The sequence below is a fragment of the Myripristis murdjan genome, chromosome 4 (assembly GCF_902150065.1).
Source record: "Myripristis murdjan chromosome 4, fMyrMur1.1, whole genome shotgun sequence".
Taxonomy (NCBI): Eukaryota; Metazoa; Chordata; class Actinopteri; order Holocentriformes; family Holocentridae; genus Myripristis; species Myripristis murdjan.
Window position 1 is genome coordinate 23032573 of NC_043983.1, and position 25661 is coordinate 23058233.

The following is a 25661-nucleotide window of genomic DNA, read 5'->3' on the forward strand; positions in this document are numbered from 1 at the left end:
CAAACACACTATTTCCCACTCTGGACATGACCTATTGGACCACCTCTTATCCTTATCCACACACACACACACACACACACACACACACACACACACACACACACACACAGATCATTTCTCCTGAGCTGGGCAGGTTTCAGCCTGCGTCAACGTTGTGAGTAAGGATTGCACACTGCAGTGGACACATCTGTGAAAGTGTGTGAAGCTGAATAACACAACCGGAATAGCAGGATGATTCCAGAGTGACCCCAAGTTGACCCCTCAACCACCCTAAAATACACACACACACACACACACACGCACACACACACTATTGGCAGACCCAGAAATAGACACATATGTATAAAAAGACCCACATACATATTTCTGTTCTCTCTCTCTTTCTCTTTCTCTCACTCCCTCCCTTCCTGTCTCCCTCACACACACACACACACACACACACACACACACATACACACAGAGTTGCGTGCATTGGTCATGAGTGTCCTCACTGCGGGCTTTGTGGAGCGCCACAGCCCGTCTCTGCTATGTGTATGACTCAACACATCAAAAGGCAAGAATACAGGCACATACATGACCTTCACGTGAGTGTGCAATTAAAAAACCGTGAAAAACTCCAATATGGAGGCGACTTCCCCTCCTGCACGGTGCACGGAGACAGACAGGCACTTTGGAGGAGGTGAAATTTGGAGCATTTGAAGGCGCTTAAGCTGTCTGTGTCTGCAGGACTACAATGGGGCGCTGGGCCAGATGTTTCCGTGCCAGAGAAAAGGACTTACACCATAGCAAAGTATCCTAAGCACATAATTAGTACTCTCATATGATGGGAATATTGCTCTTGGTTGATGATTTCATTGGGGAATGTAATGATTTACCGGGTGATGAGTCGCAGCAGGTTTTCGAGGTGGGAGAGACTGTGGGTGGCTGCTCTCATTGAGGAGGTGAAAGTGCTTCTGTTTTGCTGTTTTGTAAAATCAGCTTAGATTTAGAGCATATTTAAAATTTTATATTAGGTGTGATGCACTTGTGGCATATTTCAAATAAAATGCTATTAGTTACCAATGATTTTGAAACATCTCTGGGGGAAAAAAAGGCACACAAATACTCACTTTATTGTATAATATGCCCTGTTAAAAATGCAAGGCAAGACTTGTTTTTTTTTTTTTTTCAATTTAGTCATAACTTTTCTGAAGGAAGAATAAAGTCTATGAAACTGATATCCTGCTATGTAGGTCAGATACCTGAGAAGGCGAGGCAAAGGAATTTCTGCTCATATTTCTCTTCAGTTCACCTGGGTGTGAGTAATAAGCATCTCCAGCTTTCACATTCCCACTCATTTTGTCAAGTCACTGTGGGAATTTATCAAGAAAACGTAAGAATAAATCAGGATGTGACTCTGCACCTTTTGCTTGACTCATAGACTTTTCAGGAAGGATTGTGAGATATCAGATATCGGATATGTTCATACGAAGCACTTGCAACCGAAATTTTCTTCCTCCATTTATTTGATTGTGTTTACAATGCACATAAACATTGTGTGTAGTATGATTTATCATTTAAAACAACAAACAGATAATGTTCACAGGAGTGTTTATGTACACAACCTGGTCCCCTTGCACTGACTGCCTTTAAGCATCTGTAAACATTGTCAAAGATAATTAAAAACTGCAATATACTGGCAAGAAAATAAACAAAAAAATTTATATTTTGCTAAAGCCGTTGTACATATTCTATGTTCCAAAAACCTAAATTAGAAAGCAAAAACAGAACATAGTGTATCATGAGACTGTCATCACGATACATCACAAATCACAGGATCAGAGTTTCAAAATGAGATGTCTTCATAGGATGGGCATTGCTTGTTTCATTGCACGCAGCTTTGGGTGCGAATTCAAGTCTGAACTGAGAGAATTTTGTGAACCATAAACAAAGAGAAAAGTTAAAAATGTAAAAACGAAACAAATATTCAACAAAGGCAAAAAAAAAAAAAAGCCGAGCTGTATCAATCGGCAGCCGTCGTCCACTGCAGGAAAACGGCGCGCCACCGGTTTTCTGAGTTTCTTAAAAAACCAAGTGGGGCTGAAAGGTAAGCCTGCAAGGGTCGGCAGTGCCTCAGTGTAAAATTCCACTGCTCTCTGTGCAGCCTTCGGGCCCCCGCAGGTGTAGGTGTAGTGTGTCAGATTCCAGGCCTCTAGTGCTGCAGGTGTAGGTGTAGTGTGTAAAATTCCACTGAGCGCCGCCGAGAGCTGCCGTTAAGCTGCAAGTGGATGCCGTGATCACGCCACGCACTCGCCACCCCACCCAAACCTCCCCTCCCCCTTAACCTCAGCTCCACTTGCAGTAGCGAGGGGCTGAGGAGTGTTATAACTAGCCGGGTTTATGAGGGAAGGAAATGACTTTGACAAAAACAAGCCGTGCCTATATCTAAAGCGCAGCCTGAAATAACACGGTCAGGAAAATAAACACTCGGTTACCCTGATGGAGAGCTACGCATGACAGTGATAGGCAGGAGAGAGGGGGCCGTTTCCATGGCACCGAGTCTTGTTTTTCAAAATGGTGGCTTTCATGCGAGACACTCCCTACAGGGGAGCAGGGAGTGCTCCTTCCCTGTAGGTGGGTAAACATCATTGAGATGTTTGAGGTATCCAGAGGGGGTGCACTTGGCGTGTTTAGGAGTTGCCATCAAACAAACCCAATGGTTAGGAGCTCCTCTTCCATGTTTTCCGACAAGGTTACATGTTTTGACGAGCCATCCAGTGAGAAAACAAAAACAAGAGACATGACACATTGCATGTTCTACAGTCACACGTTAGATATGCAAAGAAAGTCTGGCTGAGAAGAGGGTACAGTACAGGACTCCTTAGGCTTTAACTGGTAAACTTTAGAGTCTTTAACAAAAAAAACAAAAAAAAAAAACATTGCTAGGAGTTTATCTCAAATACACAGTTCAACAAATCCTCTTGTTTGAATTTCTACAGAAAAAAAAAAAAAAAAACAAACATATGACAGCCTTTTCCAAAAAGAAAATGCTTCAGTTTATAATCTAGGAAAATCACTACCACCCACTCATCCAAAGTCTTCAGATTAGGTTAAGCTCCTGCCTAAACTCACTTCCAAGGTTTTGCCCGAGTCTCCCTCTTGATGAACTTCTTCTTCTGGATCTCGCTGAGGGAGAGGGGCATGGAGCAGCGCGACGGGTTCTCCTTCCTGTACACGATGCTGTCCTTGATCGCCTCTTTGATCACCTGCAGGCACAAGAGCAGGGTTTCATTTCAAAATGCCAAAATGTCAGCAGAGATGCTACTTATTTTAAGAAAAGGTTAAAAGTTCACTATTGAATTAAGTCACAATGAAACTTGCTAACCAATTTCCCATGCCAAAATAATTTACTAATTCGATTTTTCTCCCCTTTAAGATCAAAATGCCATTGCTTGTGCATCCTGTAAAGTCTGTCCTCAGTGATGATGTCATGCCAAGATGATGTCACCGGGTACGGACAGAAAAACGCAGCCAATGAAAACATTACACATTTTAATAAACACACTCCTCCCATCAAATCAAAAATGCCTTTCTCTCCCTTACTGAACACCCATTGGTGCCGTTCCTTGCCAGGCTCCATCCCACAACCTGTCTCAACAGGAACTGCACCAAATTAAGAAAGCAAAAGCCTCTCCAATGCTTTCTCATTGTGACTGTCTTGGTGACTTTAAGCATCCAACTATGACTAAAAGTATTCACCAACATCACTTTTTTCCAGGATGAAAATGAGACTAAACAAAAATTAATCTGTTTACAAAAACTGTGACGAAATATAATGACCTCTAGCAAATAAAAGACACCAAAAAATGCCAGAAACAGATGAATGAAAGCACAGCTCCTGACTTCAGTATGGAATGAAATAGATATATGAGCAAATTTTACTTTTGATAAAACAGTATAAAACCAAAAGGCTATACTGAAGAATTTATAAAAGTCACAAACAAATAATCAATGATGAATTTACAGAGAGAAATTAGAATTACATTAAATCTTTTGCTCTAATCAACTAAAACCTGCTGAATTATTTCTTTGACAAAAATTATACTAAAACGAACAAAATTGAACTGGCCAAAAAGTTACTAAAGTTAAAGTGTATTTTATTAGAAAAGGCTGAAAATTAAATCAAAATTGGTTGTAAAAATGAACACTTTATATCGCTTGGTTTATTTGTTTCCTGCAGCACAGCAGGTGCCACTTTTTTCACCTTTTTAGAGGATAACTTGCTTGGAAACAAAACTCTGAGTAAAGAGAGAACAAATGACTATAAAGCCTACCTCCCTGTGATTAGGGAGTGACTGAAATACGATTAGCTCAAACAGTGGACATACAAAGATCTGCATGCACACATTTTTTTAAGCGTCTTACAATAGGCATCCAATCAGTGCCGGATAATTAAACAAACTTTGACTTTGCGGTGATGGTTTTGCATGCATTAGCACTCGGTGACTACCATGACATTTAGGCTGGAATGTGGTTTTCCATAAATTAGTGCTGCCTAACTGAGCTCAGATCCCTCTACGTAAGGCGCATGGTTGTGAGCGGTAGTTACACGTCTCTAAAGGTATTTTGGGAAACTTCTTCATTGACCAAGCAAGTCTGTAAGAGTGAGCTGGCCTTTCACTGAAATCAAGAAAATTGCATCACATTTACTCAACAAGGATGTGAATCAGATGCGGTAACTCAAAGTCAGTGTGACCTCGTTAATTCATAAGCCCTCCACCGTGACACACCTTCACTAGACGAGACTTGTACAGTCCATTTGTAAAGGAGCTTTTGGATTTTTTATATTGCACAACGCCTATCTGCTATCTGTCTGGTGAGTGTGTAAATATTTTAAATATACATGCCTCACTGTAGAAGCAGCTAAATATAGCTTAAGAATGAATAAAAATGATTATTCATTTGTGTGTGTGTGGGTGTGTGTATGTGTATATGCATAGTCGTAACTGATAACCTTCTGCTGACCCTGACTCTAACAGTAATGTTCATATTATTTGCTGTCGTTTCGTGTCCCAACTCTCTTTTAAAAACATTTGTGGTGTTACTTTTTTATCCCTGCCAGTGAATCAAAATGCTTTAATTCTACTGGAGACACACAAGTGCATGAGCAACAAAAACCCATATTAAACCATCAGGATAAAGCTAACCTCTATGTTGTTGAGAGTGTTAAACTCCATGAGGTCATGCAGCTGGGTGAACGCCTGGTTGGAGTACTGGAAGTTAAACGTCGAGTACGGCGTCTCGGGGTCGTCAAATATGTCGAAGTCTGCCAGCTCCTTCTCCTTCTCCGTCTCCCGAGGAACCCCTGTGAGAAAAACAAATGAAGCTGTAAAATACACATCCACAAAAAAAATCATTTGAGTGTTTTTAATGCGCCATGAAACACTAACTCACTCCCATAAATATGCAATCCAATCGAATCAAATTCATTAACATTATGGGTCAAATCGGACCTGATTTGCTGGCACAGACACTAAACCCAATGCTCTCTCAAGCATCAGCATGTCTTTGTATGTTATGCAATGGAGAAGTACCTTTTGGAAGTAACTTTGGTGGTCAAATAATGCAAAATTGCACAGATCTACTACTTTGTGCCTTTTTTCTTGGGAAACAAGTGCAAAAGAGAAGAATTAACATGACGTTTCCTACATCAACAACATCTGATTCATCATTTACTCTTTAAGGAAATGCCATCTCTATCATCCTGTATTTGCTTGCACTTTATTGGAGGAACTGATAAGAGGTCAGCAGACAGACAGAGGTAACAGCTTAGAAACCAGCAACGGCCTGACTTCATGATGCCCGGTACTGTTTCCTCAAAAGGAAGTCATTTTATTGTGTGATTCCTTTGAAAAACGTTTTTATCAGAGCGAGAAAAAAAATGCTTATGTAATAGCAATGAACAGACCAAGAAAGCATGTGGGTGGATGACACACTGTGAGAGTATGTATGTGATAGTATATATGTTCACCATGACGTCACGGTGTCTGGTGCTATCTGGTGTTGGTGTGTCTGTGTATGGAGATGTATGGGATGTTTATACTCAGACATCTCCCATCAGCGTGAGAGATTCCTGCAGATACCTGGCCAAAGACTGACTCCTGAAGGGGCCATAATTCACCCAAACAGCTCACACACCGGATATGTCTGCACACACGCACACACGCACACACACACGCAAAAAGCCCACACACACACAAACCATTTTCACAACAAACCACCGGTGACCTTGAGCAGAGGATTTATTAGGGTCACTCACAAGAGGGGCCCAACTTTCGACTGCACATAAAAGACCGGAACTGACCACAATTTACCAAATATAGTGGAGTTCCAGGATCCAGCGTCAAGGCAGACATGCCTCATATGCTATGGTGGTAAAATGGCATGATGACACGTCTGCAAAGAGCCCTGGATCTTTTTTCCACTGACACGCAACAAACTCAGCAACTCAGTGTACACACACTTACCGGGCGCTTTGAATTGCCTGAAGTTGATGTTGACCAGGACAAAGTGGATGACAGTGGGGCAGTTCCTTTCCCCTTTTTTTGGTTTGAAGACGTAGCATTCCTTCAGGCCTTCACGGTCAAAAACTTTGGGGTCGATCTTAGGAAAGGGGAGCTTATTCATTCGAGCCCATTTCTCTGCAAGCAGAAGCTCCTAAGGCAAAAATTCACAAATCAGAAGTGTTTCCTCTGGTTTTAACTTTTCTGCATAGCTATTTTTACCACTTAAATATATGGCAACATGTTGCAGAAACTATTTACAATGGTTAAAAAATATTTACGATTTAAAAATTAAACCATCAAGTGCCTAGCCCTCAGGTCAATACTGACCTTAAACGGCGGGCTGGAGTCGCTGGGTCGTGCAGAGAAGTCAAAGGAGATGATGAGGTCGACACCGCGCTGCGGCCGCAGGATGAGGGGGTAGGGAAGGTTATAGGTCAGCCCGCTGTCCACCACATGGATCTTCTTACTCTTGACATCCAGCGGCTCGTAGATACGATCAAACTCGTCTGGGTCTGAGAACATCAGAGAAAACAACATAAGGAACACTTGGGGACAGTTCTGCTTAAATCCCCTTTGTCTAAAGCCATATTTTATTCATGACCAAGCAAAAAGCCCTACTCACTGTACCAATGTAACGGTCAGTGCTACTGGTCCCAAATAATAATTGCTCTCTTCTGACTCCATTATTAATACTCACACAACTACTGTTCTTTGATTCACAGTTTTTTGAATTTAATGAAATTGTTCTTATTTCTTCTAATTTTTCTTTTTCCTGGAAAACTGATGCTGCAAGATGCACTTCCATAAAAAAATTAAGTAATATCCACTTAAAGTTGCAGGCACATTACATTGTAATGCAGACCATGCAGAATGGGCCATGACATATATCTTGTCAAGCATGAGCATAATTTTCCAGTCCGATTTGTGAAATGAGAACTGTATAGACTCATTTAAATTACAACCATATTCAACTTAAAAAAAAAAAAAAAAAAAAAAGACGATACACTGTGCAAATAAGACAGCTTCGAAGTTGCTGTAAGGTTTATTTTTACACATTGTTAGTTGGAAAATGTTATTTTGCCCAAAACATGGAAATACTCCTTTAACATAAAATGTGGCATTTATCTGTGTGTCATTTATATTTAACACTGAAGTGCAGGGAATTCCTTTTCTGCTGCCCTCACCTGTGACGGCGTCCACCTCGTCCTCTGGTGCAGTGGACGGGCACATGAGGTCACTGAAGGGCGAGAAGGGGATGTCGGTGTTGAGGTTCAGGCCCAGCATGAAGTTATGCACCTGGTGAGGTTGAGATGGGGAACGGAGAGAAGAAGGACTGTGTAAATATAAATGTAAGAAAATGAAAAGTGCAACAGTACCAGATGCTGTTTTCATTTAATTCCAGGGAACAGCTTAACAAAGTTACGCACCTTCCCTGCCCGGCCCTCGCGTGTGTTGAACAAGGCGGAGTCACTGAAGAGGGAAGTGATCATCCGCTGCACCCAGCTGGCCTGAGCGTGTCGGTGGAACTCATCCTCTGCCTCCTGGTTCTCCGTGCCTCCTAGAAACCAAAGTCATCAAAGAAAAACACAATTAGAAAGGCACATTTTGTTCGGAGGAGTCATACTTTCACAGTGCAGTGCCAATCAACGGGACAGGGACTGAATGTTTCTTTTCTGTAACTTGGCAATTCAAAGAACATGATTAAAACATTCAAGCAAACATCAAAAACAATTCATAGAGTAAACAAAAAGAGAAAAGAAAGGAAGATTACCCGGTAAATAGTTGTTCATTTGCATGTTTACTTTACATGTACTTTGATATGTCAATATGTGAAATATTCTGGTGACAATCTCTATGCCACCATTGCATGGGCATGTAGTCTAAAGTACCATTATTTTACCTTTTTTTTTAAACTAATAGGCACATCTTTATGTGCTTTATTGTTTTCTGAGATTTATTTTGTTTCCAATCGGATGCCAAAATCAAAAATATTTCATGGAAACTGTACAACAATCTTTACAATACCATTGCAATTAAAACAAATTAATGCACTTCAAAATTGGACTAAATTCTGTTGAGAATTGCATACGTAGTACCACAGTCACCTGTATCCATTCAAGTCTACCTTGGATTATATGTAAAGCACTTTCACAAACATGACATGACATGACAACAAAAGCAAAGCACCTTTTCCCCTTCCAACATTAATAAACCGTGAGGAGTCTGCAAACCAAGATGCTGGCAGTAAAATTTTGATGTATCAGCATTCCTGCATAACCGCTGCAGCTACAGTCTAAAATATAGCCTTCTCACGGCACGCAACAGACAGTTGAGGCATCAAAATGAATAAGGAACCATGCTGAAAAAAGAAAAAGGGTGTTAAGGGTTTCAACTGGCTGGCCGGTATCAAAATGAGTCATACAACTTCGCCTCCACTGCACTGGAAAAAATTGTAGCCATACTAAACAGTAAGGTAATAACAATATGATGTGACAGTCTTGCGATTTTAAACATTTTACAACATCTTGCTGAGTATTGCAATAACATATATAATAATTTCTTTCCTTTTTTCAGCAAGCTGGCTGGTGGTCAGTGGGGCGTTTAGGTGTCTGGCCTGAAGATCATGGAGGACTAGTGCTATGATCCTGGGTGTACCAGGGGCACAACACCCAGACAGTACCTTAGTTAGTTAATTAGTTAGTTTTTATTTTTCTCAGAGAGTGTCATGCACCATTGATGGTGCCCAGCCCTATGGGCTTACAGGACACTGCAAATAAAAAAGAAAAAAGAAAAAAAGAAAACGATAGATAACCAGGGGAACATGGTTTTTCACCGAAGTCCAAGCACCGAAGAAGAGGAGCTACACAGGCAGTGCCTTCATATTTTATCTGAATTTGTGCCTCCACCAATACTGAGTACCAATCCAATACCATTGGGTCAGAAAAAAATGTAAACACTGTACACTACTAACCGTGTATGGATGTGATTTGACTGAATCTAGAGCCTTGCATACTGTACACATTGCCTTTTTATAGGTGGGACTTCCCAGTATAAAATACTGACAAATTATCTGCTGTCAAAATGATTTACAAAACAGTCAAGGCTATATTTCTCATGTGTCAGATCTGGAGGCTGTTGACTCTAAAAATATCACAGTACTATGCAATCCCTCCGTAAAGATAAGTGCACTTCCAGTGAATCAAGCATTCCTTAGTCTGCCTCACCTTTGCGAGGCTCTTCGTCATTGTCCAGGCTGTCTTCTCCGACAATGTGCTGAGGCTTGATCTGCTCTGTAAGGAAAAGATAAGACACTTCTTTCACCAGGAGCGATCTTCAAAATATTTCAGTTACCACCGTTATCCTGTACATCTACACTGTATCAGATGAAATGCTTACATTCAATTATGAGGCAGCGCAAAATTCACTTTCTACAGTTTATCTCTATCAAAAGGATTCCCAGCAGAAACACAATAGGCATGATAAACTAAGACATAATTTAATTGGGTGGTGACATTCTTAACATTTACGCACAATACACTGCATTGTTATTGATCGAGCGTAATAATGTTAAAAGGTCACACCAAACAAAAGCAAAACAAGCAACTGACGAGCTGTCAGAATAACCGCAGGAAGCTGGGATCTACCCTGTCAAATCACACATACTGTATACTTGCGCACAAACATGCACACACACACACACAGCCACCCACACACATACACCAATATACACACATGCACACACAAGCGACACACCCAAAGTGATTATTTTAAGTAGGCTATTTTAAAGGTGACAGGATTCCCAGTGTGGGTGCTCATGCTGAAAAAAAAGACAAAGTAATCAGACAAAGAGACAAGCGTAGGAGATTGAAAATAATAAAGGAAGGTGAGGTCGTGCCAAGACAGCTGTCTGGATGATGAACGACACACTGACTTTGACAGCCAATCAGTCTCAGTGTAATACCTCTACAGAGGAGTGTGTATTGTCTACATGTGTTACATCTGTACATGTTGTTCCATGACTTGATAAAAAAAAAAACAATATGACAGAAATCTATGAAAAAAAAAATTCTCATACTAGAAAACATTCATTCCAAATACATATTTTTACACAGCAAGTGCAACATATGGCATATCACTGCATGCATGTCCAAATGTACAAAACATTTTTTGAATGAATGTAATCTGTGTGTAAAAATAATTTTCTGGACAATTGGTTGTATAGTTTGAAAAATAGTGTGTGAAATCTATTAGCTGTGGGTTCCTACTGTAACTAACAATAAAAGGAAACTAAAAACTCACTTCACTAAAAGTATGTAGAATAAAAGTAGTCATTGTGAAGAAGAGTCCCTTTCAGTGTTAAATGATTGATGCATTAACCTGTAAAGAGTATTGTAATGTTGTAAGCATAACTTCTCCATATACTATTGGCTCATTTGAACTATAACAATGCATCAGGTTTGACGATTTGCATGTAAAAACTTGATCTGCAAAGCAACTATTGACTACAGCCGTCTCATAAAAATAGGTCCCTCTGAAATGCAGTGCAGCAAAAGCATAAATTCTCATAAAAATGACACACTCGAATCTCCACTGACACAGGATCAAAACATGAAAGCTTGCCTGGATCGTTGAGCACAAAACACGAAGAAGTAAAAAAAAAAAAAAAAAAAAAAAAAAAAAAAAACAGAGAAAGGTTACCTAGCTCCTCTTCCATTGTGCTGCCTCCGGCCGTGTCTTTGACCCCCAGCACTCTGTTGAACAGGATCGAGAAGGCGCTGCCCCACACACCTGACACAGCAAAACAAACATCTCAGTGCACACTAAGAAGATCTAAGAGGTGTTGTGTACGGTCATGCATCTGAGATCACAATAAGTGTGTTTTGTGTATGCTGGCACATGAACGGCTCTTCCTCACCCATAAGAAAGTGGAGTGGGTTTTCCTCATATTTCTTCACAACAGTTCCCATGAAAAACTTGCTGCCAAACAGGTCGGGGGTCATGAAGGTGCCGTACTTAGCCATCCCGATTTCATATGGGCTGAACTCCACCCAGTCTGCCAGGGGAAACGTCAATGTCAGAGCGCCATTCAGAGTTGCAACAACAAAAATGACGAGGTACTAATTTGAAAATAAATAAAAGACAAGTTGTTTTAAATCAATCATCACATATTTTTCAGTTGGTATTTACATATTGTACTGAAGAAGAATGTGTGTGCACTATGCATGAAACGTACATTAGATAAACATGGTGCACACATTCATTTGCTAGTGAAACAAAGTGTAGAAAGTTAATTGTTAATTGTTATATGCATTGAATTTATTGGGCACAATTGAATACACCAGGTTAAATTTGATTTGGTAACTATTATATCTAAATTTAACCTCAAATTTACCAATTCATGTTGAGCTTTCTTAGTCAGTTTTCTTAAATTAGACTCCAGGCAGTCAACAGTCGCCGAGCCCCTCTATTCACCTTGCCAACCACAAGAAAAAGATCTGCAACCTATGTCATTTGTCATATCAACTTCATAAATCAGACTGTGGCCTACTAAACATGAGGCTAGGCATTACCTAAACATTGATTCGCTTGCTGGGCAGGTCAGAGTTTCTAAAAATGTGGTAGTTTGCATGCAGCATGCAGCCAGACTCCAGTGATAGTCTCCACTGACCGTTAAATATCCAAATATGATGATGCTACAGAAAACTTTGGGCTGTCAGGCTGCACATTCACTGCTTGTAAACATACCGACTGACCGCAAAGTTGTATGGAGCCTTTCCATGAGGCCAAGTACTAACGCCCAAACATGTAGACGAGAGGGGGAAATGAGGCTTGTTCATTGGCTGAGGGGACGAGTGGGACCCAGCGGCACTTGAGTTGTGGCTGGCCAAGTGAAGAGTATTGGCAGCGTTAGAGGAGGAAACCGCCTCCCAGTTGACACTAACGCTGGAAAAAGTACAGCAGTGTCTTATGCAAGTGCTTATGCAAGTCCTGCTACTTTGCTCATATTTAATTTACACCAAAGTGAAGTACTGGTCAAGACATCTGCTGAAGTGAAATTAAAAAGTAGCTCATTTGAAACGTATTCAGAGTAGAAGTTACTGAGTTACTTTTTAGGAAGGAGAACATTTTCCAGGCATTTCCATGAGGACAAAAGGACAAAAGTTCAAAGTCGTTTCTTTACTTGAAAGAAAAAAAATCATAACAATAATAACGCAGATTCCAAAATAACTAACTAACGAGTGTCTCTATGAATGTGTGCACAATTGACCAATTTACAGTTGTATCATTTATTTTGTTAAGTGAAAGAGCCCCAAAAATGTGTAGTTTTGTAAAATACCTCAGTAAAATATATATTTAAGAACAAGTAATTAGTAATTTAGAGAACAAGTACATGTAAGAGCTTCTCATTTTTTTGAAATGTGATTAAATATAATCAGTTACTTCCTCTTTTAGCTGACGCAAAAGGAATGCCATCCCTTGCAACCAGAGGTGTGTCTCAGGAAGCTGAATCTGAGTAATATTTTTTTTTTTATTCATTCAGAAAATTATTATTTTTTAATCGATGTGTCAGTATGAGCATACACAGTAATTATGACGTCTTCAAAAGGGACAGCTTCTACAGCAACAGGTGGAGACATACACACACACACACGCACACACACACTCGGGCATGCGTATGTGCCATAATGCATGCACAAATGCACGCACACACAAGCAGCCATATAATGGAAATCCTTACAGCTTAAACCTCTGTCACCTTTCAGCCCATAATTGTAAAGATAAAGTTACAACTTGAGTGTAGCTTTGCTTGTTTTGACAGCAAGGTATTTTCCACTGAGCCGAGTCATACAGAAAGAGGAGATTTGAGGTTGGAGGACAGCCACGCAAACACAGAGGAACAAAGATTTGCGTGGGCTGGTCACAGACAAATGACGCAGCGGAGGTCAGTTTTGTAATTCCAGGAGTGATGGTGAAGGACAACAACAGAACAACAACAACTGTTTTAAATCGTGTCCTTATGATGGGCCTCGCCTCGAGGCATCTCACAGCAACACCTGACAATGCACTTGCTAAAAGGGCACTGCACATTATAAACACTCCATCTTCCAAACACAACAAATAGCAGGCTTGTGGTCGGCGTGCTGCTGTGATTGTAGTTCTGTGGGCTGCATCGTGCAGCGAACACACACGTACCAATGCGTCATTCACTGCAAGCGAGATATTGTTGGGAAGGACTTCTAAGAACGGCATTGTTATCACTGTTTGCTTTTCCTTCATTAGATGCTGTCAGCAAGTCTGTTGACATTTTTGAACCATGAGCTGTGTGTCCTTGAGAAATAAACGAATAAAGACAGTTGAAAACGCATTTAAAAAATTCATCTTGATGATGTTACAGGATCAGAGTGAGTTGTGGTTGTTTGGTTTCTGTCCTTGTCAGAGAGCAACTACTGTCTCCTGCCACACAAATACTTACTGATCTGATCCAGCATCATTAGAATATAATGTGAATATTTTTCCATTGTGGATTTTCTATTCAAATATCAGCTCATCTGAAAAATAGCTGACTGTTCCTGTGCGACATCAGAAAAGAGGAACTGCAATACAGGACGAGTCTTTCACTACCTTGCGAGCACTGGTCAGTTCCAGTAGATGTCCTCTAGCTGCCACTAGATGACAGCCCATTGCAACATGGGAAACAGGCCACATTATAAGGAAACGTGTAAAGCTTGGCTACTTTGCATGTGGCTGAGCTAATTTGATCACCTCTAGTTACTCATTACATACGCAAACTAGTTCTGTCAAGTGTATATGCAAGCTTGGCGGCACGTATACATGCACACAAAGGCAAACGCACATACACAGCAAAGACAGAAGGACACGTAGACACACACATAGGTATATACACACACACTTACCTGCAAACATGAGCTCAGAGACATCAGGCTTGACGTGCAGACAGGTAAAGAGAGGAAGGGGACTCTGGGCCTGGTTCACCTTCTCCTGAATCTCACTCAGCTTGGTGTCCATCCTCTGGTATGCAACCACACACACTTTAATTCATTTGGACTCAAGTTTATTTAGTTACACATAAAGTGTACATGTACCGAAAATATTCAACATAGTGTTTTCATATAAAATACTTCATGAAAGATATTCATGCCACTATGGCTGCCATGCTTACGAGACAGTTAAAGAAAAAAATAAACACAGCAATAAATATTCACATATGTCTGAGGCGGGACAGAGTGAAGCGGCGACTGAGGGCACTGAGGCACAAAAGAGGAAATGAAAGTGTAGGAAAGCTAGAGAGCCACAGACTGGTGAGCAAGGGGGAGACAGAAAGAGGAAAGCCACTTAAATTAAAACTAACAACAGATGCCTGACGGCTCTTACCGCAGGTATAAGCGTCTCTCCAATAAGCATGCCGAAGATGTCTGTGAAGGTTACGGGCTGCCCTGAGGCCTTCTTGGTCCACAGGGCCTGGATGTAGTTGGTGATGTGCTGGGGGAGAAGCAGCCTCAGCGGGTTACTGCTGACACTCTTCATCAGCTCCTTGTTAATGTCCTTAGGGCCCTTAGTAGGAAACTCTGGGTGGGAATAGAGAGTGGACATGTACCTAGAGGGGGTAAAGAGAGAGAGAGAGAGAGAGAGAGAGAGTTGGGATGTGCAGAAAAATGTGATACAATTAAAAGTAGGGAAGGAAGTGCAATGGTGCACTCGCTAGCTACTTCCCTAACCAACTCAGGAAAAATAAGCAGACCTCGACTCTCAAAATGAATGAGGTTTGGTGTATCATTTCTTCTATCAGGTTGCTCAAATAAAGGCTAAATATTTCAATATCTGTTTTTCCTATTAATGCACAACATATACCAGTATGTATGTATGTGCAGTACATAACTGCTTGTCACTGAATTTATATAAAGTAAGAGAATTATGTCTAATGCCAGTATGAATAACTAATACTTGAGTTGTACTATGAGCAGAAACTAACTCTGAAACGCTGAGGGCATCGCCTTTCATTCTGCCTTTCCCTCGACCCCATTTGATACCGTAACACAAAAACAAGCGCAAATTCACAATAGCTGCAACCAGGTGCGAGCATGCATTCACACAAACACAAACTCACAGACAATGATAAATTTCAGCTTCACAGGCAGAAAGTTGCAGTTGCTACAGGGTGGGCACGGCTTCACAGACCAATGAATGGATAGATTTTTGTGAACCAATGAACTGACAGACCGCCAGAGCCAGACGGCAGGGCTAACTCGCACCACTAAACAAGGAAACCTCTGTTGACACCAATGATGCAAGAATCCACGACAAAGTTCTGAAAGGGGGCGTGGTGAAAGTCTAGGGGGTGGGGCTAACTGTCACCAGTGGAAAATGAACTCTGCTTGGTCCAATGATGACTCCCACGAGTGCCTAAAACAACCGGAAATGAGTTACGTGAGGTTGCGTGGCTAAAGTCTAGGGGGAACTTGCACCATCAAACAGGAACTCTGCTGAGACCGATGATGCCTCACAAGCAGTTCATAAGTTATGAAAGTGGGCGTGGCTACAGTGCAATTTTCTTGACTTTACAATTAAATTTCAAAAAACTGGCCGAGAATTTTTTGTTTTATCAGTTTGTACAGTTTTGGTTGTACTTCCAGGTTTTAGGGTTGCAGAATTGTAAAAACTCAAATGAAGGTAATGCCTTGTGCTACACACTTCGATCAGATGCTGTTCATGCTGTTCCTCGCTGGTGTGTGACCTACCGTCTTACGATCAAGATGTTTTATGGGTCAAATGTTATTTTAGGGTTACCTGTCACTTCAACACTCTGTAAAAAAGGGGTTCAGGCAGCGTGAGGGTGTGACAAAAGAGGGAAAAAGAGGAAACTGACCACGTGGACCCCGAAAGGCCAGCGACGTAGGTGGCACAATCCAGGACTCCTGACTCATACAGGGCCTTCATCACTCCTGAGAAACCCACCATGGCTCGGAAACCACCTCCTGAGCCCACAATGGCAATCACTGGAACCTGAGACAAACAACATTTCAGAGAAAGACAGAGATAAAAGAATAGGGGAGAGGCATGATGGAGATTACATATTGTGCAAGAACCCATGCTTGTATGCCTGTGAATAGCCAATTTATGAATGGCTTTTATATGACTTTAAACGAAAAACAGATATGACTTTACGCTGATGCTATCTCATCTCTTCAGTATTATCAACTTCCTCTCTGCCTCTGTGAACCACCCTCTGTACTACGAGGCTGCCATGATGCCATGCAGTTGTTGCATCACCCATTTGCAACATACTCTGGTTAGTGCTTTCTGATTTTCAGCTATTTCATAAGTTTCCCTGAGACATATCCTTTCCTCTCTGAATGCTGGCCAAGAACCAGTGAGTATTTATCTCCGGGTCTATTTTGAACACCCTGACAGAGATAGTTCCACGAGAGTCATCCTGCAAAGTGAGTTAAGGGATGTTCTGGCACACTTGGAGGCTAAACGGTCTGCAGGCTGGTTATCTCGTTGCGGTGAAGCTTCCGGCCCATGACCAGAAAGAAACAGTCAGAAAAACCTAACTTTACTCAGCACAGAGCAGAGAGGAAACAAAAGCCGTGTGTACAAATATTACATGAATCACTTCTCAGTGTCAGATCAAGCTGTATCGACTAAAAAATAAAACTTATTAATGTTGAACCCTGACAGCATAATTTGTGAAAACCTAAAAGTGAGATTGTATGTCATAAGTCTGAGGTGCACAAGCTCTAGTTATTTAGCTATATATGGCAATATACTTCAAAAAAAGCATGCCAAGTTTTTATCAATAAACACTACATTCATTTACGTCATAAAAAAGTGAAACTGAACTGAATTGTTAGAGATGCTTCAGTAAACACACTAATATTTCAATCTAGATTAATAATATCAACTACCGTTCCAAAAACTGCACCGGATAACGTCCCCAAAAAAACAGGTCAATGTGAGGTTCACTATAGTGTGATTTAATAAGTCATCTTAAGTACCATGCATCAGCTGAAATTAACAAAAACCTGTGAACTGCAGAGAGGAACTCGGCATCTTTCTGTGGCGCCCACAGAAGCTTGGTTTCCATTATACAGCCAAATGAGCTTAAGTTCCACTTGAGCTTATTTAAGACTCATTTGAATAAAAAATAAAAATAAAAAAAAAAAGCTCCACTACTAATAAAAGCTTTTTGAATCTTCTTTTGCTCTGTTCCCACCTCCTGAGGAGCGCTGGGCAGGAAGCGAGGTTTCTCCATGTCCAGCAGCTTCTTGATTCCCAGCATCACCCTCTCTCTGCGCATCTGTCTGTACTGCTTCTCTTTTTCACACAGGGCCAGGCTGAACCGCAAGTCCAAGTTGGTACTGGGGTACACACATGTTGGAAACACAAATTACTGAACTAAATCCCTCACACACACACACTGACACATTCAGACACAAATGTAACATATATAAACACATGCACACACAGAGAAGGGAAATTATATGTACATATAAATTCCATATACAATATGGAATTACAGTGTGGAATTTAAATGCGGAGGAAAGTTTTTCTATGTAAAGTCATCTATTTTTAGCTAGATGCTGTCTCAATCTGATCATTTAGCTACAGCTAACTCAGTGAATCATGTCTTTTTCTTTCATGCTGAGAGGCACAGGAAAGAAATGACCTTTCTGTTGGTGGGACGTCAGTCCTGACTAATTTTAAGGCAGATCTACAGATCAGGATGATCTGCCTCCAGGGTGGTCTGGTCCGAGGCAGACGTCCACAGACAGACAGAGTCATGACTTCTCACCTTTCCATTACTACCAAACCTACGAACATGCCTGGCATGTCCCGTCCCTCCCACTAACTACCATGCAGTGATGCAATGGCACTTATGATGTACTTCAACCCCATATTAGCTTACACCAGTCTCCTACTAGGGCCACAAAAGTGTTAAGAGAGATGAGAATAGTTATGCCGGTGTAAGCTCTAATTTGGGTTTCTGCAGTGCTCCAGGTGAATTCCTGTGCATTGTTGAACCTGCAACTGCATTTTTAAACCAGCGTCTGCCACAATCTAGCTAGAATTAGCTAATATTTAGCTTTGAGAGAGTCTGTAAGTTAATGAAAGAGCCAATGGTGCCTTAGTAAATCACTGGAAAACGCACAGACGAATGAATTTAAATAGATTACATACCACACCTCCAGGGACAACTCTAAGTAGACTTTGGTTGCCTGTCAAAACAACAAAGTATGTGGTTACTGCTGATGGATGTTGGAGGTTCTGACAACAGGCACACACTCAGCGTTACAAAACAAAATCCACAGGGAGAAAAAGACAATACAAGTGAGGGAGAGGAAGAGAATTGATTTAGAGGGGAGTATAGGAGAGGAGAGTGGAAAGGAAGAATTAGAGAGAATATATGAAAAATTGGTGGAGGATACAATATGGTTATGTAAAAGTGTAAAGGGGGAATGAGAAATACACATATATTCATCTGCTGATGTTTGATCTTGATTATCTTTGATGCAGTTTTCACTTATACATTTCAAAATGGCATTTGTGCTAAAATGTGCATGGCTGTATTCACTGTCAACATGCAGGACATTCCTTTAAAGGAACGCATGTCTTACTTTGCCAATAAGGAAAGGCACTGTCTCTGTCTGGCCAACTTTGAGCTTGGAAATGTCGTAAGATGAAGTCCCAAGTGTCTCATCCATCACATAATTGGCATCCATCAATGTTAGCTGGTTGGAATAAACAAAAGACACAGGAGCGTTCACCATCAACAGTCTGCAAACACCAAGAGTCATCTTGTCATCAAGATAAACATTTGTCGAGTAGATGATCATCATAATATAGGCAAAAAAACTAAGTCAATCACACTTCCAGAAAAGCATTAATTTATGTTTTTTTTTTTTTCCTTTAAAACAATAACATTGTAGCTTAAACCACTTTGATACTACTTTCTATTAGGGCTGGGCGATTAATCAAATGTTATTTTCAGTGCCAATTTTGGCTTAAGACGATTATGAAAACAAGATAATCGATATATAAAGTGATTATTGTGCCGTATTCTGTTTAAGAAACGATGCTTGTCTTGTAAATCTAGCACACTGCTTTCCTCTGGAGTGGTGTGCTTTGGCCCTTCCTTAAAAGCCCAAATTCACTCCCAGCCAGGATGTGGCATGTTTATATTTAAAGTTCAAAGAAACCCACCATTAAAAAGACATTAAAAAAATGCACGATGTTTCCAAAGTCAATGAGTAACCAAGTCAATTAATCATGATCTCAGGACTGACCAAAATAATCAGGATTGTGATTTTTGCCATAATAAAGCAGCTTTAATTTTTTATGATGTATACTATGAATTATGCTTATATTATGTCACTTGAAAAAGTAGCTACACCTCATAAATGCGGTTTACCCTCCACTACATGCTTTCTCTTCAACCTAGACAGGCAGACTGGACTTGTTTAAACTGGGCTCTGACCTCCAGGACGTTCTGCTGGTTGGGGTCCAAGATGAAGTGAAAGGTCTCATCCCACACTGGGTTGATGTCGTTGTCTATATGCCGGGTTCTCTTTCTGCTCTCTGGGGCCGTTGGGATGAACAGCTCCACGTATGGATCTGGTGTGTCCACTGTAAACACAAAGCCATAGAGAACTGTTTTCTTACGGATCACTAAATGCAGAGAGCCTCTCCCTGCCTCACAGGATGACTGTTCATTTCTATTGGTTTGAATGGAGAGCTCTTAATTATTTTTCAGAGGTGTTTTCCCCAACCTAGAATAACTGCCAAGGAAAAATGCCAACATATTGTACCAGCTACATATTAGACCTGTGGTACTCATACAGCATGTTGTGAAAAATCCTAACAAAAGATAGTTATTTACATCTCAGTTTTGATTTGGTAACAATAAATGAGGTTTGCTTAAGCAATACAACCTCTAACTTCCTGTTTCCAAGCATGTTTGGTGACTTGTGGCTGTTGGCTATGAACTCATGGGCAGACTACAAGGAAATTATGTTGTTTTGCGACTTTTGTGTGTGTGTGTGTGTGTGTGTGTGTGTGTGTGTGTGTGTGTGTATGTGCGTTTTGTGTGTCAGTCGGTGCACTGCATGTTTATGCAGAAACCAGGTGAACAGGGGTAACAAATGTTTTTCACACTCACGCAGGTCACCCAGTGCTCCCTTGGTGACACTCTCAGCTCGCACCACCGTCACTCTCAACTTATGAGAAAACTGCTGCTCCACCTGCAATGCAGCATAAACACACAGTTCAGTTTATTGGGTTCATTGCCCTACAAGTATGTATTTGTCCTGTCAAAATAGTAGTAAAGCAAATACCAATGTATCTACACATCAGCAATTAACAGTGGTGTATACAATCCATTTTTATGACATAGATTGACAAGAAATGGATGTGTCAATCAGTTGCTTTCATGGAAGAGACCCTGGAAACTGATCAAATCCTAAATAAAAATCCAACGTAAAATTCTCTAAGCTAGGACTTATTTCCCCGCGGCGATCACAATGCGATTGGTCCATCTAAATAACAAAGAAGTAGACAGCTAAGAGCTCACTCTCATAAAAAAAAAAAAAAACAGAAGGGCCTAAAACTTCTAGAGGTCACTGTGTGGTTTGGGCTGTTTCCTGTTTTAGGAAATAATTTTGATCAAATCTACAGCGGATGATATCAACTTCCATCTTAGCGATATCCATCAGTGATCCTATATATTGGCTTTGAGATTTTTTTTCTTTGTGCTCTGTTGTTTTTGCTTGCATTTTACGTTAATCCTCTAGGCTGCCGTCTATGCTGAGTTTCTCCAGAAATCTTCACATCTGCTGATCTTCATGATAGTTTCAAAGTGAGGATATTGATGAGGTACACAAGCAGCTTTGAACTACTTTTACACATATAAGTTTCAGCTATTCATAAATGAGTTGCTTATTCTTTACTAACTAAAGGAGGTGTTATTTCTTGCACAAAACAGCAGTACAAGACATTGTACACAGATATCGGTGCTTATCTCATGCTCATCTTTGCTACTTCTAAAACCCACATTATCCCTTGCAAGCTACTGCACTAGTTGTTCTGTCATGCAGGGCTGCAGTGATAACCCTAACAGAGATGGCCTTCATGTTGAACCATATTTTGTTCCGTGCTGTCATGAATTTCTTTCACTTTGGAGCCATGAAAGCAAATAAATAAAATAAATCTGTTAAAACAATTCCCCATGCTTCAGTTTCAACTGTTCCTACCAAAACAAGTGACTTCAAAACGACTTCACGGATTCAGGCTTTAAGTGAGGCTATAGGGCTGGGAAATATATTGATATCTTATTGATATCCTGACATGTAACTATATATCATTTGGGATTTCAGATACTGTAATGTTATGATATGGCATAACTGATGTCTTTTCCTGGTTTTAAAGGCTGCATTACAGTGGCAAAATGCAATTTTCTGAACTTAGTAGACTGTTCTTGCAGTTATATTATTTGTTTCTACCTGCTTGGTCATCATATCCACATTACTGATGATCATTTAGTCACATCTCATATATAAATATCTCATGACAGTATCAACAGTCATCCCTACAAAGTTTTCACAACATTGGTATTAACATATTTGGTCAAGGATATTGTTATATATAGATATGTACTCACGATGATGTACTGGTATGGGTCTATGGAAGCCATTATGAGCTGTCAGGAGGCTATTTCTCAGTCTGCAGGAAAGCCTTTGTCCAGATGTGAACTTGAACTCAGGAAGACTCTTCAGTCAATAGAGGAATCATTTAGAGACTGGAGGATGAGACAAAGCGTTTGAACATCAGTGCGACTGCTGGAGCTCACAGCACAAGTTTTAACTAGCCGCAGCATTACAAACTGTAATGCTTTTGGCACAGCAACTGTCAGTAGGCAATACACATAAGCATGCGTGCTATCCATTTCCTGCTAGAGCCGCTGTCACAACCTCGATGACCAGGCTTCCTAATCTCTTGAAACCAAAGTAGAACATCAATTTATTTAAAAGGCAAACACAACACTGGAAATATATTTTAGTGTAGCCTTTTGGCATCCTGCAGCGCGCGGCAGAGGCGAGGGGAAGTGTGCAGAGCCACAGAACTTTGATAACACTGTGCCTAAGGGATGTATGATATGTGTTTCTGTGTATTTGTGTATATAAGAGTCCATGTGTTGGATAAGAGAGAGTGAGATACCAAGTAATAAGAATAACAATGTAACACACTGTACAGCATGACCTCTGGTTGTGTACATGAAACTAAGGCAGTGGGATGATCATGTCCAGCTGTATCATGGGCTGCTTGTTGTTTACAGTTGCTGAATGGGTATTTGATAAGAAATTTGCCTACACTTTGTGTGTGTGTGTGTGTGTGTGTGTGTGTGTGTGTGTGTGTGTGCGTGTGTGTGTGCGTGCGTGCATGCACTGGTGATAGCATCTCAAGGTCAGCAAAGGCTTTTCTCAGTTGTTCACCAAAGCGTATCATTACTGAGAGGACTGGGAGCACGTAGAGTGTCTGTGTGTTCACAGCACTGGTCACGTAGTTTGCATCAGTGGTCCAAGTTCTCAGAGTGCCAGCTCAGTCTTTCTCTCTCCCCCTCTCATTCTCTCTCTGCTGTCCTCTCTCTTTGTGCCAGCGTGTGTCGATTTGCAGCACACAATGTAATAAAAGTGTATGGAAGCTGCTTATTCCTCTGCCTGTGCCAGCAAATAGAGCACTCTCAATGTTGAGCACAGACAGCTATATCCATATTAACAAGTGAGAGAGACAAATGACACAAATAACTGCAGTAAGTATAAGTTTTGGAGTGGGATGCAACAGAAGTATAAACTTAAAAAAAAAAAAAAATCTCAAAAGGAATATTGTGAGAAAGTTGCTGTGATACCATAGGACATAAAAACCATGAAATGCACCAGTGTCGCGGAGATTAAATTTTTTTTTTTACAACTGATCACCACATGCACTGTAAGTCAAAAACCTCTTTACCTGAACATTGCAACACCACTGTGCAACGCACTGTAGGCTTCAAATAAAACTTATTGTTATTGTCATGCAACAGGTTCTGCCTGCTCCTTATTGGCTGGGCCGAATCAGGTCAGATCTGACAAGGCAGGCATGGTATGAGTGTGCGAAATGCAATGATGGAGAAAGTTAAAACATCAGACTGGTAGTTGAAACGATTCTCATTAAGCCAAAACACATTTGAAATGATATGCTACAATATAATATCATGTATAGGCTAATAAGTACATGACACGATAAAAATCAATCAGCCTATATAACTCCGTGTCAAGTTTTTTATTCTCTTATACAGGTTACTGTAATTTCCTGTTGCATCTGTTGACGTTGCCGTGTTCTGTAATCGTTAACAGATCTTCACTGTTGAATGTAAGCTACTCGAAACTAGTTATCTATAGTCCTGCTTTCGTAATAATGCTTCTTATGTTTCATCTCAGCCTGGGAATTACGCAAAATCAGCAGTTCAAGACGCTGGTTAAACGAGACTGGTTGGAGTTACGCACTGATGTCCAAATTTCTCCCCAAGACATTTTAGCCAAAACCTTAACAAATGTCAGGTAGGGCTACTTTTGTAAGAAAGGAAATGCCAACATACCTTAAGCGGAGGGTGCTATCAACTCACAAATCCTGAAAAATGTGTCATGCTGTGCAGAAATATGGTTCCAGCGGTGAGTTTGTGGTGGAGGAGGTGCTACAGTCTCTCGAAAGACTCAAACACACACCCCGTCACGCAGATAGCAGTCTGCGGTAAGCTCTAACTTGAGGGAATCAAAGTTGTTGTATATCACAAACTCCGAAGAAAAAAATTAGAAAATTCCTTTAAATATCAGTAGTATACTTGAGAGTCGAGCACGGACGGCGGAGTTCCGAGTACAGCCACCGCGCTGGATCCCACCTCTCCAAATGCATTCCAGTGCATAAAGTGCGTAAAGTTTCCACCTGAGGGCGCATAGACATAAGGTTAAGCACAGATCAATGTCTCTTTGCTATTAAGTCTGAACATGACATAGGGTTGACGCTGGGGCCATCCGGTAGCCTGATAGCCCAGTCAGAGGTTCCTACTGGTGAAAATGACTTGAGAGTCTGATGGAAGCCACAAGCTTTAGCAACCCCAGCTGTTCCATAATCGTCTCCAGTCCCGCTTTCTCCAGCAGTCTGTGGTTACGTGTGATCACTCAATTCCACACACTCCAAATAAATTTGTCACTGAGAATTTTGCTCAAGGGAAAACTGTTCAAAATGAAAGGGACAGTATGCAGTCTCCTCACCTTTATTTAGGAAATTAGGCAGGGAAACATGAAAGTTGTGGAGTCCAACCCGAGGCCAGCAGGGACACATGGCTCCAAAGGTGATGGACCTCAATTATGTTCAATTATATTATAGATTTCATGGTCTCATCTCGTCACACAAAAATACCTACAAGCATTATCTATACATGTTCCATATAAACAGCACTATATAGTAATTTTTATATTTAAAATGGGCTTGTTCCCTGAAAAGTTGCCTGTCTTATGTTTTCTGTTCTTGCATCTTCTACACTGTATTATACCCAGAGGGACATTAAGGGGGCTATAATGAAATGATAGCACAATTAAGATGGATCATATAGGCAAAGTCTATTTTGAAAGCAAATCCCTGCATTTTTCAGTGTATAACCCATATAAAAATGAATTCTCATACTTGCCTCATGATTTCTATATAGTGTGTGTTGTTTTGAACATTCATACAAGAAACATAACAAATTGTTAAATATTGTTACATATTATTTTATATTTATATGGGCGACTTGTAAGTTACCATAAAGGGGTCAGTTGCATAGGAAGAGCAGCGTGACGTAGAGTGGAGAAACCAGAAACTATGACAATCTTGTTAAATTCTTTCAGGCTGCTTTGTTATTTTCCATGAGGGTAGCCCACATCCGATCAGAAGGCACCTAAAGAAAGGGGAAATTGTTGAGACTGCCGGTAACAGCTTAACTCACTCCAAAGACATCAAGTAATATCGGTGGTCAGAAAAAAATACAATTAAATAAGTGGATTGTGCAAGAAAAAACATTCCAGT

At 40.7% G+C, this 25661-nt stretch overlaps 1 protein-coding gene across 1 annotated transcript; it reads right to left on the reverse strand.

The window, feature by feature from the left end:
* Positions 1–1487: 1487 nt before the first annotated feature.
* Positions 1488–24475, reverse strand: pla2g4ab (phospholipase A2, group IVAb (cytosolic, calcium-dependent)). Its single transcript, XM_030050271.1, has 19 exons — positions 24196–24475; positions 22222–22359; positions 20725–20806; positions 20044–20192; positions 19184–19297; positions 18747–18784; positions 17782–17926; positions 16432–16568; positions 14940–15162; positions 14462–14576; positions 11461–11598; positions 11244–11333; positions 9770–9835; positions 7973–8103; positions 7730–7841; positions 6873–7057; positions 6507–6696; positions 5187–5344; positions 1488–3245 (listed from the first exon to the last, which is right to left on the reverse strand). The coding sequence occupies exons 2-19, from the start codon at positions 22252–22254 to the stop codon at positions 3108–3110; spliced, it is 2244 nt and encodes a 747-aa protein (XP_029906131.1). The 5' UTR covers positions 22255–22359; positions 24196–24475; the 3' UTR covers positions 1488–3107.
* Positions 24476–25661: the final 1186 nt, after the last annotated feature.